This window comes from Hippocampus bargibanti, linkage group LG03 (genome assembly GCF_051943395.1).
Source record: "Hippocampus bargibanti isolate YZ-2025 linkage group LG03, ASM5194339v1, whole genome shotgun sequence".
Lineage (NCBI taxonomy): Eukaryota > Metazoa > Chordata > Actinopteri > Syngnathiformes > Syngnathidae > Hippocampus > Hippocampus bargibanti.
In genome coordinates this window covers 17,644,271-17,659,780 of record NC_142736.1, presented here as the reverse complement: position 1 = coordinate 17,659,780, position 15,510 = coordinate 17,644,271, and the positions used below count along the sequence as shown (strand labels likewise).

At 42.6% G+C, this 15,510-nt stretch overlaps 1 protein-coding gene across 1 annotated transcript; it reads left to right on the top strand.

Moving 5' to 3' along the window:
- The first annotated feature begins 2,905 nt into the window (after positions 1–2,905).
- On the top strand, positions 2,906–9,514 carry cyp19a1a (cytochrome P450 family 19 subfamily A member 1a). The gene is made up of 9 exons (XM_088992349.1): positions 2,906–3,116; positions 3,226–3,376; positions 3,979–4,133; positions 4,199–4,381; positions 6,029–6,143; positions 6,222–6,333; positions 6,405–6,567; positions 7,901–8,142; positions 9,257–9,514. The coding sequence occupies exons 1-9, from the start codon at positions 2,909–2,911 to the stop codon at positions 9,512–9,514; spliced, it is 1,587 nt and encodes a 528-aa protein (XP_088848475.1). The 5' UTR covers positions 2,906–2,908.
- The last annotated feature ends 5,996 nt before the right edge of the window (positions 9,515–15,510 follow it).

Sequence of the window (15,510 nt, the reverse complement as noted above, 5' to 3'; positions counted from 1 at the left end):
GAAAATATAATTAACATCAGTCTGTGATTCAGATATTTTTAGGCCAGCAGAGAAGGCTTTGCAGGCCTTGACGGTCCACCACTGGTGCCAAGTAACAATGTTGAAACAAACTGCGGAGTTTTATCCAGACAAAAGTAGTGCTTTGCGTGTCCTCGGATGACCCTTGATTTTAATTAGTATCAGCGCTCATGTAAATAGAAAGGAAATAGTATGCTATAACATGCTATGCTGTCAAAACAGCACAAAAAAAACTAACAAAGCCTACTTTTTCCGAGCTCCTTGAGATATTTACAATAGTAGATTAATAATGACCATTTGTTTCCCTATTTATTTGTAATGTGCTATGTATAAATGTATTTATTTCTTCTTGACACATCCAGAATTTACAGTACAGTACACCGTTAAATGTGCTTGTCGAGCCCTTGAGACAAATGGAAATACGGTTAACCACTATACAGAGGCCCAGAGATGAGGTTAGATGAACATCTGCTCACGAGGCGCATCGCTTAATCATGCAAAACAATCTGGGTCTCTGACATCACGTGTGATACCGCCATCAAATCAGGGTCTCGGTACACAGTGGGCCATTTAAACACGGCACATTCTTGGATGAGAGTGGGCGGTGGCTGATTGATACTCGACATAACAAAGACACTTTTCCTTCTAACAACAAAGACTTTGTCACTCAACTGCAGTTACTCTTTCACGACATACGAAGTCAAGAAATTCAGTGCAATGTGTGAAACACAAGAATGTGCTAAAAAAACTGATCAATTGTATAATAATAATAATAATAATAATAATAATAATAATAATAATAATAATGATAATACATTTTGTTTATAAGCGCCTTTCAAAACTCACTTCAACTTCAAAAGGATTTATCTGAACCACGTTACTTTATCCTTCAGAGGGTTGCACAAGCCTATCCCATTCTGACTTGGAGCACTAAACCCTGAACTGAGTTTATGAAATGAAATGAAATCAAATTCAGTCAAGTATATACTTTTGATTTTCATTGCCCCCCCCCCCCCCCCCAAAAAAAAAAGACTTCAGACAAATGTCCAAATTAAATATTTGCATTTAAATATTTTCACCACATTTTCCGGTGTAGAAGGTGCACCGGAGCATCAGGTGCACCCCCAGTAAATGGTGCATTTTTTTTCATTAATGAACAGGTTTTTGAAATATAATATCGAACTATATAAAAGTTTTCCAAATATAAAGCACACAACATTATTATTCACTACAATAGAGGCTTGGGTTACGCTTTCGTTCTTTGATGGAGTCGATGGCCGCTGCCAGTAGTTGCGAGACCTGTTGTGGCTCAGTATTACTTCACATATAAGGAAATCAAATAGAAGAAAATCAATGCTTTTGGGTACGCCTTATACACAGTAAAGTACGGTAATTGATAAAAGATGAAAAAAACAAAGTTTTAGTATGATTTATTTGCTAATAATTATGTCTCTCTTAAGGCATTCCCATGGCCAGCTGAGAAGCATCTTCTTTTCTGTGTGTCCCGGCTGTCTATGGAACACTTCTCCGGGAAGCGTTCTAATCTGGCTCCTCTCATTCTGCAGTAACAATGGCTGTACTCAGACACCTTCTTGGATGAATGAATCTCACTATATCTCTGAGGAAGAGCGTAGATGCACTGCCAACGTAATTCGAGAGATTGACCTTTCATTTTAGGTCCACCTTCATCAATACAGAGTTCACATAACTGCAGATACAACACCAATCTGTCTGTCAGTCTCCAGCTCCATCCTGGCCTCATTCGTGAACAAGACACCAAGTTAGTTGAAGTCTGTCATCTGGTTGGCGACCAACGGGTGGCGCTGTCGGCCCCGCCTGCACCTGCACAGGTGCTGGTCGTCCCGAGCCTTGGCGGACTGCCACGTTCGGATTGACCACAGGGTAGCGCTGTCAGCCTGCCTGCTGCCTCGCAGGTGCTGGTCGTTACAATCAGTGACCCTTAAAAGGACTCCCGGCACGACCATCCGGTGTCGGGTCATTGTTTGTTGTATGCTTTGTATGCAATTGCATGCATTGTATGCTGTGCATGTGTTTGTTTAACCTTGGCGGACTTTTACTCTTGGTCTTCTTTTGATACTTTGTATTTTTTCTGTTCAGATGATTTTGATGTTTTACATTTTGTTCCTGCTGACCTTTATTTTAATACAATTGGTCAAACACAACCTCCTGCTCCTTCCTGCCTGCTTTTTGCTATCCGCACCTGCCATCGCCACCTTGCCAAACCTGGCAAAGTCCTCCACTTGTGGGTTCGATCCCAGCGCCAGACTCCCTGTGTGTAGTTTGCTCCGGGCCTGCGTTTGTTTTTTCGGGTTCCCCTGGTTTCTTCCCACATTCCCAAAACATGCATGGTAGGTTGATTAAACTCTTCAAATTGATCCTCAGTGCAATTGTGAGCGCAAATGGTTGTTTATATCTGTGTGTCCTGTGATTGGCTGACAACCGGTTCAAAGTGTCCCTAGCATCGTGCCTGAAGACAGCTGCGATTTAAAATTGTAACATACCACGAGAATGATTGTAAATGCAAAATCTCCCCCCCCCCCCCCCACCATCACCCGCTGCTCAGTCGGTGACTCAAGCAGGTGTTCGCTTGAGCGTTTTCCAAGCAGACTCGTTTGATGTTCAAAGCAAGAGTGCAACTCCTTCTTCTCATCAGTCCAATGTCAAATACGGCACTGTAGTCTATGCTCAAGGACATCGGCCTCAATCCAAGCGTCAAGGTTACGAGTGTATTGTTTACTTTCCCCCCCTCATGTGTTGTGGCTTTTGCGTTACCCTGACCTGGCTCATAACCAAAGTCGACAGCCAATAAAGAAGAAGTACTTGGGCTTGCGCAGCTTTCATTGAGGAGTTTGCGTCCAGCGTATTTTCAATGCACTTTCTTATGGAGCGTGTCTCTGCTTGTGAACGGACCATGACTCTGGTTGACTTGGAGGCGATGGCATCCGAACTGGCACCCACGTCCCAGAATGCAACTGTGGGAGCAGCAGTTGGGATTTCCCTGGCAACCAAAACTCTGATTTTACTATTCTGTCTCCTGTTGGTGGCTTGGGGACACATAGACAAGCGACGGGTACCAGGTGGGTTGTCTCAAATAGACTCTCAAGACAAATCTTGTTTTTCTCAGTCAGTTGTCATCATGGGAAGTTTATTTACTGTTTATTACTCTTTCATCTTTCTTTTCTGCAGGTCCATATTTTTGCCTGGGATTGGGGCCGCTTCTGTCATATGTGAGATTTATTTGGACGGGCATTGGCACAGCCAGCAATTATTACAACGACAAGTATGGTGACATTGTCAGAGTTTGGATTGATGGGGAAGAGACTCTCATTCTCAGCAGGTTGGCTCTTTGGTTTATCTATGAAGAGGTCAATGATTCACGTTGTAATGTGCAACGTGAATTACTTTTTTCCCCCTGAACAAAGCCATTGAAAAATTTACATGAATTTTCAACAAATTGCCATTCAAATGCCAAGCCTTTGCCCAATAGTGTGTATTTTATGTTTTGCGTTTTTAAGTGTTCGTTTTTTGAAACATAAAAAAATGCTAACTTTGTACCAAAACTGTGAATTTGCTTGCATACAGCCTTTGCGAGTTACCATGAACAAGATCACTGTACAATTAGACAGACAGAAATAGAGAGAAAAATATTAGCAGTCAGAAATGGGAATTTATACTTTGATGTTACACTAAATGACAAACGACATAATTTGTAAAAGAACCCCCTCCCTCCAAAAATATATTTCTTCCGTGATACTTTACTTGCATATTTGTGGTTTGAGGTTAAAGAAATGCTGAAAAATACCCCCTTGAATCCACTGGAGTCACCAGGAATTTCCTTTTTGAGAACCCACCTTCGGTTTTGTAAATTCCTGACTCATTCCCGTAAATTATTATTTCATCGTGTTGTGACCCTAAAATTTGTATTCTTATTCTTGCCAGAGCATCCGCGGTGCACCACGTTTTTAGGCATGGACACTACACCGCACGATTTGGGAGCAAATTAGGACTGAGCTGCATCGGCATGAACGAGAGGGGGATTATATTTAACAACAATGTCACCCTGTGGAAAAAGACACGCAGCTATTTCACCAAAGGTAACAATTGCAATTCCACCGGCACAAAAAAAAAGGACGTCAACGACCTCGACATTCTGCCGCAGCCTTGACAGGCCCGGGCCTTCAACACACATCGGAGGTATGCGTCTCCTCGACGCAGAAACACCTGGAGCACTTGAGGAATGCTGCGGGAGGGGATGCATTGACAAACGTGGATGTCCTCAGTCTGCTGCGCTGCACTGTGGTCGACATTTCCAATAGACTCTTCTTGGATGTGCCCTTTAATGGTAAGTCCGATTGGAATTCCGTTTTGGGAATCTTGCTGGAATCTTGCTCATTTAGTTGGCAATCACGACATCCTCATGTGACTTGCTTTTATGAGAAATTATATTTATGTCAGGTTTTGGTATTTTAACAGTAAGAAGGATTTGGATGAACTAAAATCATACTATTATCCATAAGTGAGGCTTTAGCGTAATCGTGATGGTCTAAGTCTCAATGTTTGGCTAATGTATCACTATATCCTCAAAACATGAAATACAGCAGTCATCAAGATAATCGACAGCACCTGGGAATAAAACTAAAATCAAGTAGATAAATAACATTCACTTTGTTTTGTTTTGTTGTCATTCGAACAAGGCATTCATGTCATCTAACTGTAAAAATTTCCATCCAGAAACAGCTGCGCTTAATGTATCACCACCAAAAAGGTATCGGTGCTTTAAAATTTTAGACAAAATGGTTAAGAACATCAGTTTTATAATAATCCCGCGAGCTGCATAATTATCACGTTCTGCCCTTTAGACTGTGGATGAGAGCGAATGAATGATCGTATACTTCCTTATCAAGCACATTACACATGTCTCTCATCTCATCTCATTTTCCGTACCGCTTATTCCTCATTAGGGTCGCGGGGGTTGCTGGAGCCTATCTCAGCTGTCTTCGGGCATGAGGCGGGGGACACCCTGAATTGGTTGCCAGCCAATCACAGGGCACACAAAGACATACAACAGTCACTCTCACACTCACACCTAGGGACAATTTGGAGTGGTCAATCTGCCTGCCATGCATGTTTTTGGAGTGTGGGAGGAAACCGGAGGACCCGGAGAAAACCCACGCGGGTCCGGGGAGAACATGCAAACTCCACACAGGGAGGCCGGACCGGGACGCGAACCGGCGACCTCTGCACTGTGAAGCCGGTGTGCTAACCACTTGGCTACCGGGCCGCCCCATTACACATGTCTCACATCATATACGATTTAGTTGACAGTCTATTGTGCGAGACGATTGCCTCATCCTGGCAATCACAAGTTCCCCTGGTTATTTGCAACGACTCCATTTTGTGTTTCTCTAAAGGCATTAAACATGAAAAACAATGTGAGTGACAAAGATGGACTCTTTGGCTAGGAAGCCAATAAAGCAACTCTTTCTATAGAAGAGCAAATGCAAATTAACTCATTCACTGCCCGACGATATGCAAAAATGTTCATTGCAGTGCCAGGGTTTTTGTCATTGTCACTCAAATTCCAGGACCCAAATATTCAATGCAGCGTAAGAAATCTTAGACTCTCTTCTTTCATCAGGACATAAGAATTAATTACTAAATTATATGGGTCTGGATTTATATAAGCTTGAAATGAAGGTGGCTGTCCAAAATACAATGCAGTACATACATATTGGTTTATATAGCGCTTCAACAACAGCTGAGCAAAGCGCTAGCATGGAAAAAAGTGCCTTACCGGCATACAAACAAGAAAAAACAAAACCCGAACAAATTCAGGAATGGTGCTCTACATTATATTTTCAATTCCTGAATAAATACGTGAATGAGTGAAGTGAATTTAGCAATAAAGAAGCAAAAGGTTTTATTTGGTGGATTTTAACACTCGTTATCTATCTGAACCAAACTTTTCTAACAATCCATTTTTGTCCAGAACAAGAACTGATGCAGAAGATTTTGAAGTATTTTGAGACATGGCAGAGCGTCCTGATCAAACCAGACGTCTACTTTAAACTTGACTGGATCTACCAAAGGCACAAAACAGCAGCGTGAGTCCCACTATTGGAATAGACCCCATAAAATCTACCCCTCAAAATGTTCTGCTGACGTAATTGTTCCCTTTTCAGTCAGGAGCTCCAAGATGCCATCGAGGGCCTTGTGGAGTATAAAAGAAGAGAAATGGAGCAGGCGGATAAACTGGACAACATCAACTTCACTGCCGAGCTCATATTCGCACAGGTTGGACCAAAACAACAAACTCCTCCAGCTCACAAGAACAAAATGGTTTGACTGTTCCCACTTGGTTTTAGAATTGTGGCGAAATTTCTGCTGAGAACGTGACTCAGTGTGTGCTGGAGATGGTGATCGCCGCACCGGACACTCTATCTGTCAGCGTTTTCTTCATGCTGCTGCTTCTCAAACAGCATCCACACGTGGAACTGCAGCTCCTCCAAGAGATAGACAGTGCCATGGGTGAGGATTTGCAGGAAATGACAACATGTAGAAGGGGGCCAGTGGTCACATACATATATGTCCATCCATCATCCATTCCTCCCTCACTGCATCCTACCCTGACTGACTCTCTCTCTCTCTCTCTCTCTCTGTCTCTCTCTGTCTCTCTCTCTCTCTCTCTCTCTCTCTCTCTCTCTCTCTCTGTTTCTCTCTCGCTGTCTCTCTTTCTCTTATTTTCTCTCTATGTCTCTCACTCTCTCTGTCTCTCTCTTGCTCTCTGTTTCTCTCGCTATGTCTTTCTCTCCTCTCTCTCTTGCTTTCTCTCTCTCTCTCTCTCTCTCTCTCTCTCTCTCTCTCTCTCTCTCTCTCTCTCTCTCTCTCTCTCTCTCTAAAGGCATTAAACATGAAAAACAATGTGAGTGCGGGCATGTAATTTTCTCCTCGAGTGAATAGAAACGACTGAGAGCTTACACAGATATTCATATATATATATATATATATATATATATATATATATATATATATATATATATATATATATATATATATATATATATATATATATGCATACATACATACAGTAAAGTCTTGTTATATCGATATTCTCGGGAGTCTGAAAAAATATCTATATAACCGGACTATCGATATATCCGATCCTGCGGGCATGTAATTTTCTCCTTGAGTGAATAGAAATAGTGTGTGTATATATATATATATATATATATATATATATATATATATATATATATATATATATATATATATATATATATATATATATATATATGAATATCTGTGTAAGCTCTCAGTCGTACAGGAGTGGTCCATCGATGAGAAGGTTTCTTCAGCCGTCATCTGTACTTTTTTGAAGGTGTCGGACGTTTCGCCAACGAACTAAAGTCTTACTGGTCGTATCGGCCCTATTTATATATCCCTAATGTCCAGACATGGCGGCGCCGGACACAGCTATGGTATAGGTCCCTACTCTCAGGTTGGGGGGAGCAGAGGACCACTCCCTGTGGCCCCACTGATTGTTCCTACATTCCTGACTAACGACTCTCTCCAGAGGGAGTCGTTACCTGAGAGTAGGGACCTATCATAGCTGTGTCCTATATATACACCTATACATATATACCTATATATATATATACTATATATACCTATATATATGGTACAGTTGTGTGATACCAGTTGGCATTTTTCCATATTTTAAATTTTTTGATGTTTTATTTTTGTATGACATTTTGATGGTATGAAGAGGTGGATTAAGTCTGTTGACGGAGCCCACCAACCAAATGAAAGGACTCCACTTTCAATAGCAGTTTTTAACTGAGGGTAAATGCTTTGCTTTTAGGTGACCGACCCTTACAAAACGATGACCTTAACAAGCTGCAAGTTCTGGAGAGCTTCATCAATGAATGCTTGCGGTACCACCCCGTGGTAGACTTCACCATGCGGCGTGCATTGTCTGACGATGTCATTGATGGCTACAAAGTCCCAAAGGGCACAAATATCATTCTCAACACCGGCCGAATGCATCGCACAGAGTTCTTCCCCAAACCCAACGAATTGAATCTAAAAAACTTTGAAAAGATTGTAAGTAGACACTTTTCCTTTTAATAGAATAAGATGATGTACAATACGATCACACCATGAATTTCTTTAATTCTTCCGTTTCTTAATTCTTTTAATGGGTTCATATTTTGGTCCAACAGATCATTTCCACCTCACAAAGTATCCAAACATAATATATTATTACTTGATTGACATCTTCTGGTATTATGGTGCCAAGAAGCTGTTGAAGTGAATTGAGCACCTCATTTAGACCAAAGTATCTCATACCATCTTGGTCCACAAGGCAGAAGATCACCAATGACAGAGATGGGTAACTGATGGCTGAAAATTCTACCAAATTGCAAATTATATTATATTGCAAATTAAATTTTATTTCAGAGAGTAGGGGGGTGGTTGAGGTCAACATGTTTCCCCTCCTCCCTTCTTCAATGAAAGTGAGGGAGAAATTCTCAAATTTCCCAAATGCATTTCAATGGTTCTTCCAATAAATATTCCTGATGTTCCGATGTCTAAAAATATTAATTCGCCAAAATATGCTGGAAGATTGCTGAGCCCATAAAAAAAAGTTTAGATTTGCCTAGAGATTTTTCTCTGAGACAAGGCTCTCTGAGATCTGGCTCAAATGAAGTTTCTCTCATCAGTTCAATAGCGGCAACAAATTAATATGTATATGTTAAATCGCGAATATGTTGGGTTCACTGTAATTGATACCTTGGCTAAGAGTGTTATGATTGCCACAAGATGGTAGGAAAGGATTACTTTACCCATATTTTAGCTGCTCACTTCCACTGAGCTCCTTTAGAACCAAGACGCTACAAGATGACAGCAAAGCACAACTACTGTCTAAATGAAGCTCTTAACTCACTTCAACATAATTCCTTCTTACATACATGCTGCATGACAACTTCAAAGAGCTATATCTGTCTAAATTGAGCTCCTCAGCTGAGATCAACAAAGGTCTTTTGCATTAAGATGATGGTGAAACACTACTTTTGTAGAAATGCCTCATACTTTCATACATTGAATAGTTAAAAAGCCAATACTAATCTGCAAACATTTGACATGTGAACGTTCACGAGAAAAAAAAAATGGACTGAATGGTTTGATAACTTTCAACTTGTATTTCCTTCTCTAGGCTCCACGCCGTTACTTCCAGCCATTCGGATCCGGTCCACGAGCCTGTGTGGGCAAGCATGTTGCTTTGGTCATGATGAAATCAATCCTGGTGACGCTGCTCTCTCAGTATTCCGTGTGCCCGCACGAGGGTTTGACTTTAGACTGCCTCCCGCAGACCAACAACCTCTCCCAGCAGCCTGTGGCGCACCAGCACGACAGCCAAAATCTCACTATGACATTCTTACCGAGAAAGAGAGGACACAGGGACGTTCTTTGAGATTTTTTGTTGGCCTTCTCTTTTCCCAGACATGTATATAGTGACCATATACTGCTTACAATACAATACAATACTGCTTACCTATTTATTGGGTACACATTATTCATTATAAACAATTGCTAAATGAATGCATGAGATACATTGAGCTACTTTGTGTTTTGCTGTTGTGTGGTTGCATATTGCTTCTTTTAGTGTGTATTTAATTCACTATCATATATTAAACTGTATTTTATTGTTACTGTATATTTTTCGCTTTCAATAAATTATTGCAGAGAATTGTAGCAATATTTCAACAGTAGCCAAAATGGAACTGTATAGTGCCACTTAGCAGTTCTTTTGACGACGATACTAGTGCAGCGTGTTCTACCGGAAACAAATTCCTTGTGTGTTCTACATACTTGGCAATAAAGATGATTCTGATTCTGATTTTTCATAGTATTGTGCAAAATTGTCGCCCTGTGCCGATGATCAATGTCAGAATTGTGGAAAATAAGCAGTCATGTTCAGGAAGCAATCCAACAGATGTATTCTCATACTGTGAACATATAACGGTCAGAAGAGGTCACTGCAGCATAAAGTAATGCTGAGGGCCTCAACCTGTAGTCGGGTGATTTCATAATGTTGCACTCAATTGAGCAAATTATTGTACCCAGAAATGTTTTGATAAATCCCATGTGATGTCTTTAAATAGAACGACGACCCAATTTTAAGACCTTTAAGACCTAAATTTGAATGACGGCAAAGTAAATAAATAGATAAATAAATAGGGTGGACTGCACTTTTTGGGTCGGGGAAGAAATCTTGCCCCAAGTGGAGGAGTTTAAGTATTTGGGAGTCTTGTTCACGAATGAGGGTATAGGAGGGAGCGAGAGATCGACAGACGGATCAGTGCGGTGTCTTCTGTGATGCAGACATTGTACCGATCTGTCATGGTGAACAAGGAGCTGAGCCAAAAGGCGAAGCTTTCAATTTACCAGTCGATCTACATCCCAACCCTCATCTCTGGTCACGAGCTATGCGTTATGACCGAAAGAACGAGATCCCTGATACAAGTGGCCAAAATGAGCTTTCCTCGTTGGGTGTCCGAGCTCTCCCTGAGAGATAAGGTGAGAAGCTCTCTCTCTGACTCTAGCCGCTTCTCCGCCACATAGATTGGAGCCAGATGAGGTGGCTCAGGAATCTGATTAGGATGCCTAATGGACGTCTCCCTGGTGAGGATATTCTGGGCATGCCCCACTGGCAGAAGACCCCAGGGACGACCTAGGACACGCTGTGCAGACTATGTCACCCAGCTGGCCTGGGAACACCTCGGGATCCGGCAGGAAGAGCTGGAAGAGCTGGGAGAGGGAAGTCTGGGATTCCTGACTGAAGCTGCTGCCCCCGCCACCCGACCTTGGATAAGTGGCATAAAATGGATGGATGTATGAAATAAATAAAATTATATGAATGAATGAATGAATGAAATTCTTGCACTAAGGCTTTTTCACTTTTGATCTTAGTAGACCAGTAGACTTACATACCTAGTAGACACTTAGTAGACTTCGTAGGTGCGAAACAATAGTAGCATCTTAGGCTTTACCACTAGCAGGAATATGCCCATAACATGGTTTGCTTCACTTGTAACACATAGTTGTCTTACTAGTAAGCCAAAGTTGTCCTCATAAAATAAGAAATATCATACAGTTGTGCATGCAAAAAAAACACATTCTAAATAAAACCTGCCGGTTCACCTTCAGTATTCCAGTATGAGGACAAATGCGAGTACATAGACCCTAAAAGTTTTACTAATATTGGCCATAAAGCTCCTGCTATTATATGATTTTTTTTCATCAGTTTGGGGTGTGTTTTTATGTTGAGTTAGTTTCCCGTGTCTGAATCATGCTGAGTAAAATGCCAAAGAGTACAAGTGTGTTTTGAGGGGGGGGTTAAAGATGCGCAGCAAGGGTGCTTGCCGAATGTTCAGTGGCAGGTCATTCCAGAGAGTGGGACCAGCAACGGAAAAGGCTCGATCCGCTCTGAGCCTCCGTTTAGTTTTTGGTACATTTAATAATGTCTGGTTAGCAGACCTGAGGCGCCGGGAAGGTGTGTAGGGGTGGCTGAGCTCGGAGAGGTAAGGAGAAGAGAGGCCATTTCAAGATTTGAAAACCAATAATAAGATATTGAAAAGAACTCTGAAATATATAGGTACCTAGTGAAGGGATGCCAGAGTAGCTGTAGTAGTAGCTCCCTCTTACGAGTACCAGTCAAGAGGCGAGTTATCTGAATTAATAGCTTCAACTCACATCAACATGGTTCCTCGCCACCAGTGACACAAAAAGTTCTGAATCACTAATTGTATCTGTGCAGCTGCCTGCAGCTGCACAGGTGTTGGTCATTGTAATCAGTGGCAGTTAAAAGGACTTCCGACACAAACACTCAGTGTCAGGTCACTGTTTCTTGTTTGCTCGTGACATTTTGCTTGTGTTTGTCTCCACTGTAGCTCATGTTTTACCCGCGCTCTTGTTCATGTTTGCTAGTTTTTAGCGTCAGCCACGGTTATTGTTTGCACTTTGTTTGTTTGTTTGTTTGTTTGTTTTTTTTTTTAACTTTTGTCATGTCTGAACACTGGATTTATCTATTATCTTTGTTTAAAACAAAATTCCTCAAGTACACCTTGCTCCTCCCTCCTGCCTGCATTTTTCGGGTCCACCACCATAGTGGTGGACCTTGCCCTCGAGACAAATGGAGAATGTTTTCGGAAGGGAAAAGCCGAAGGGAAAAGAAGAAGAAAAACGTTGTGGACTAGCCATTTTGAAATCTAACTGTGAAGAGTTGTGATTACATCCATGGGCATCCTCTTTCTTTTGACTTGTTCAGGCACAATTGGTAAGTACATTTACACTATTATACATTTTATTGTTGTTGTGCAAGTTATTTATAAGCCTACATCAATACAAGAAATGTTAAATAATTTGTGTTTTCTGGATTTTGGATGGGAGAAAGGTGCGCATTTCTCCCCATCCATAACAGTAGAGTTGGGCGACCACTAATTGACTCTGAGAAGGTGATTGCAACCACCTGGGAATGGCCAATTGCCGCTGGGACCTGATTGGCCAGAAGCTTAGGTGAAGCACCTTTAAAACCAGACTGAGCCAGTCACTTCCAGAGGAAGAAGAGGGAGAAAGGCCTGGAGAGCAGTGTTACCAGTGGTCTGCCAAAACCCGACATCTGTTGCGACTTCAAATAAAGAAGATTCACAATACCCTTCCTGCGTTTGGCTGCAACAAATTCAAGCCAGGTTGCTGCAGCAGCACAGGCAAAGGCGGAGGCCGCTCGCAAAAGACCTGAATATGCTAAACTTAAAATTGACATGGAAGTTGAACGAGCCCACATTTATGCAACATTGAATGCTCTTAAAGAAGAGAGTGAAGTTGAAGCTGCACTGGCTGCAGCAAAGGTGCTTGAAGCAGCAGCAGAAAGTGAGAGTAGTAAAGCTGACTTGGCTATCGGACCTCCTCAATCCCCGGCTGTATTAAAACAACAAGTTGATGACTACTATATTGACACACACTTCAGCCCTCAAAACGACGACGGAAATCAGTATACCCACCACAGCGCCATTATAAGGACATTTCTTATAATAGCCCCAGCGTGTTGCAGTCTGTAGCATCTCGTACAATCCAGCGTTCTGAGCAACCCCAGGCCACACGGTGGCCAGTCTTCCCTTGTGCCAATGTTGATGCCTTCAGATCCCACTCACCGCAGGGCAACAATGCAGCAAACCACATAAAGTCAGCGACAGGCTTCCATCGAGGTCTACAGATGTTTCTGACCTTGCTGCCTTTCTCGCTCGACGTGACCTTCTCACAACAGGGTTCAAGGTGTTTGAAATTCGGCCTGAAAACTATATGTCATGGCGATCTGCCTTTTGGAATGCCATAGACGGCTTGAATCTCAAACCGAGTGAGGAGCTAGACTTACTTACCAGGTGGCTTGATGGGGAGTCACTTTACCATGCCCAGCGGATCAGGGCAGTGCATGTCAACAATCCAGTAGATGGACTCGAAAGGCTATGGCTATGATTGGAAAAGAGTTATGGTTCTCCAGAGGTTATTAAAGCTTCACTATTCAAACGTCTTGACAATGTGCCTAAAATCTCTCCGAAAGATAGCCGACGTCTTCAGGAGCTTGCAGACCTTTTCTAGAGGAAGAAGCTGCGAAGAATGAAGGTTACCTACCTGGCCTTAGTTTCCTCGACTCATCTAGGGGCATAAATTCAATTGTTGAGAAGCTTCCATACAACCTCCAGGACATATGGGTTACTCAGGGTACCAAATACAAGAGAGAGAAGTTTGTCTATTATCCGTCATTCTCCTTTTTCGTTAACTTTGTTAACAGTTACGCAGAAATGAAGACGGATCCTAGTTTCACCCTCCAAGGCTCCAGCACAGGTTCCTACAAAGATGAGAAACCTCCCACCAGCCAGTGGAAGGTCTGGACTCCCATCTCTGCAAATAAAACTGAGGTCGAAGCCTCCAACCTTTCAGGTGGTGACAAGTCTCCCATAGACCAAGAAAGACATTGTCCCATTAACAACAAACCACACTGTCTCAGGAAGTGTAGGGGTTTCAGAATGAAGACCCTAGAAGGGAGGAAGAGCTTCCTTAAAAAGAATTTCATTGTTTCAAATGATGTATGTCCACAAACCATACAGCAAAAGATTGTAAGACTGCAGTTTGCTGTTCAGAGTGTAACAATGATCGTCACATCTCAACTCTCCATGATGGTCCAGCTCCCTGGATGGCAAAGGAGACCGTGACTTCCGAGGGTGATGGCGGGGAGCAAGCTGAGGAGAACACTGCTGTAAGTACATCCAGCTACACTGAAGTGTGTGGAGAGGGCTTGCATGGAAAGTCATGTTCCAAAATATGCCTGGTCAATGTATATCCCAAAGGATATCCTGAACAGAAGAAGAAAATGTATGTTATGCTGGATGACTAAAGTAATTTGTCACTCGCCAAGTCCGCCTTCTTCGATATGTTTAACGTTCAGGGAATGGTGTCTCCTTATACATTGATGACCTGTTCTGGCATGACAGAAACCAGTGGAAGAAGAGCCATAAACTTCGTCAAAAAAGGCTATTGATGGTGGAGTATCCATGGTACTGCCAACACTCATTGAGTGCAATCTGATACCTAATAATAGAGATGAGATACCAACTCCAGAGGCTGCTACACATCATCGCCATCTCAAAACAATTGATAACAGGATACCACCACTTGATGCCTCAGCCGAAATCCTTCTGTTGCTTGGAAGAGATATCATCCGAGTTCACAAGGTTTGCAGTCAGTGAAATGGGCCACACAATGCACCATATGCCCAACGCCTTGATTTGGGATGGGTAGGAGACGTCTGTCCCAGGGGAGCCAACAAACCCACTGTGAACACTTGCAGGATGAGTATCCTTGAGAATGGTCGAGTTAGCTTCTTCAGACCGTGTGAGAGCAGCATCTACATTAAGGAGAGGTTCACAGGAGAGCGCCCCAAACAACCTCCTCAAAAGCCAGTTCAAGATGGTCTTGGCAAGCAGATCTTCAGTCACACCATTGAGGATGATAAACTAGCCGTATCTGTCGAAGATGAGATTTCCCTCCAAATCATTAATTAGGAGTTCTCAAAGGATGACTCAAACAGTTGGGTGGCTCCCCTCCCGTTACGGTTTCCAAGGCAGCACTTGCCAAACAACAGGGAGCACGCCCTCAACCGTCTCCTGTCTCTTCAGCGTACTTTGAAGAAGAAGCCAGAGATGAAAGATCACTATGTGAAGTTTAGACGGAAAGCAGAGAGCAAGCCTTCCAACCTCTCCTCATCTGAGTCTTCATCAGAGTCCAACCACGCTCGACCTCAGCAGCAGCTCAGAGGCCAAAAACCAGGCCGGGGCAACAGAGACAGACCGGGATCCGGTCCCCCTCCACCACCTACTCACGGAGACAGAGAGCATCGGGACCAGAACCAGG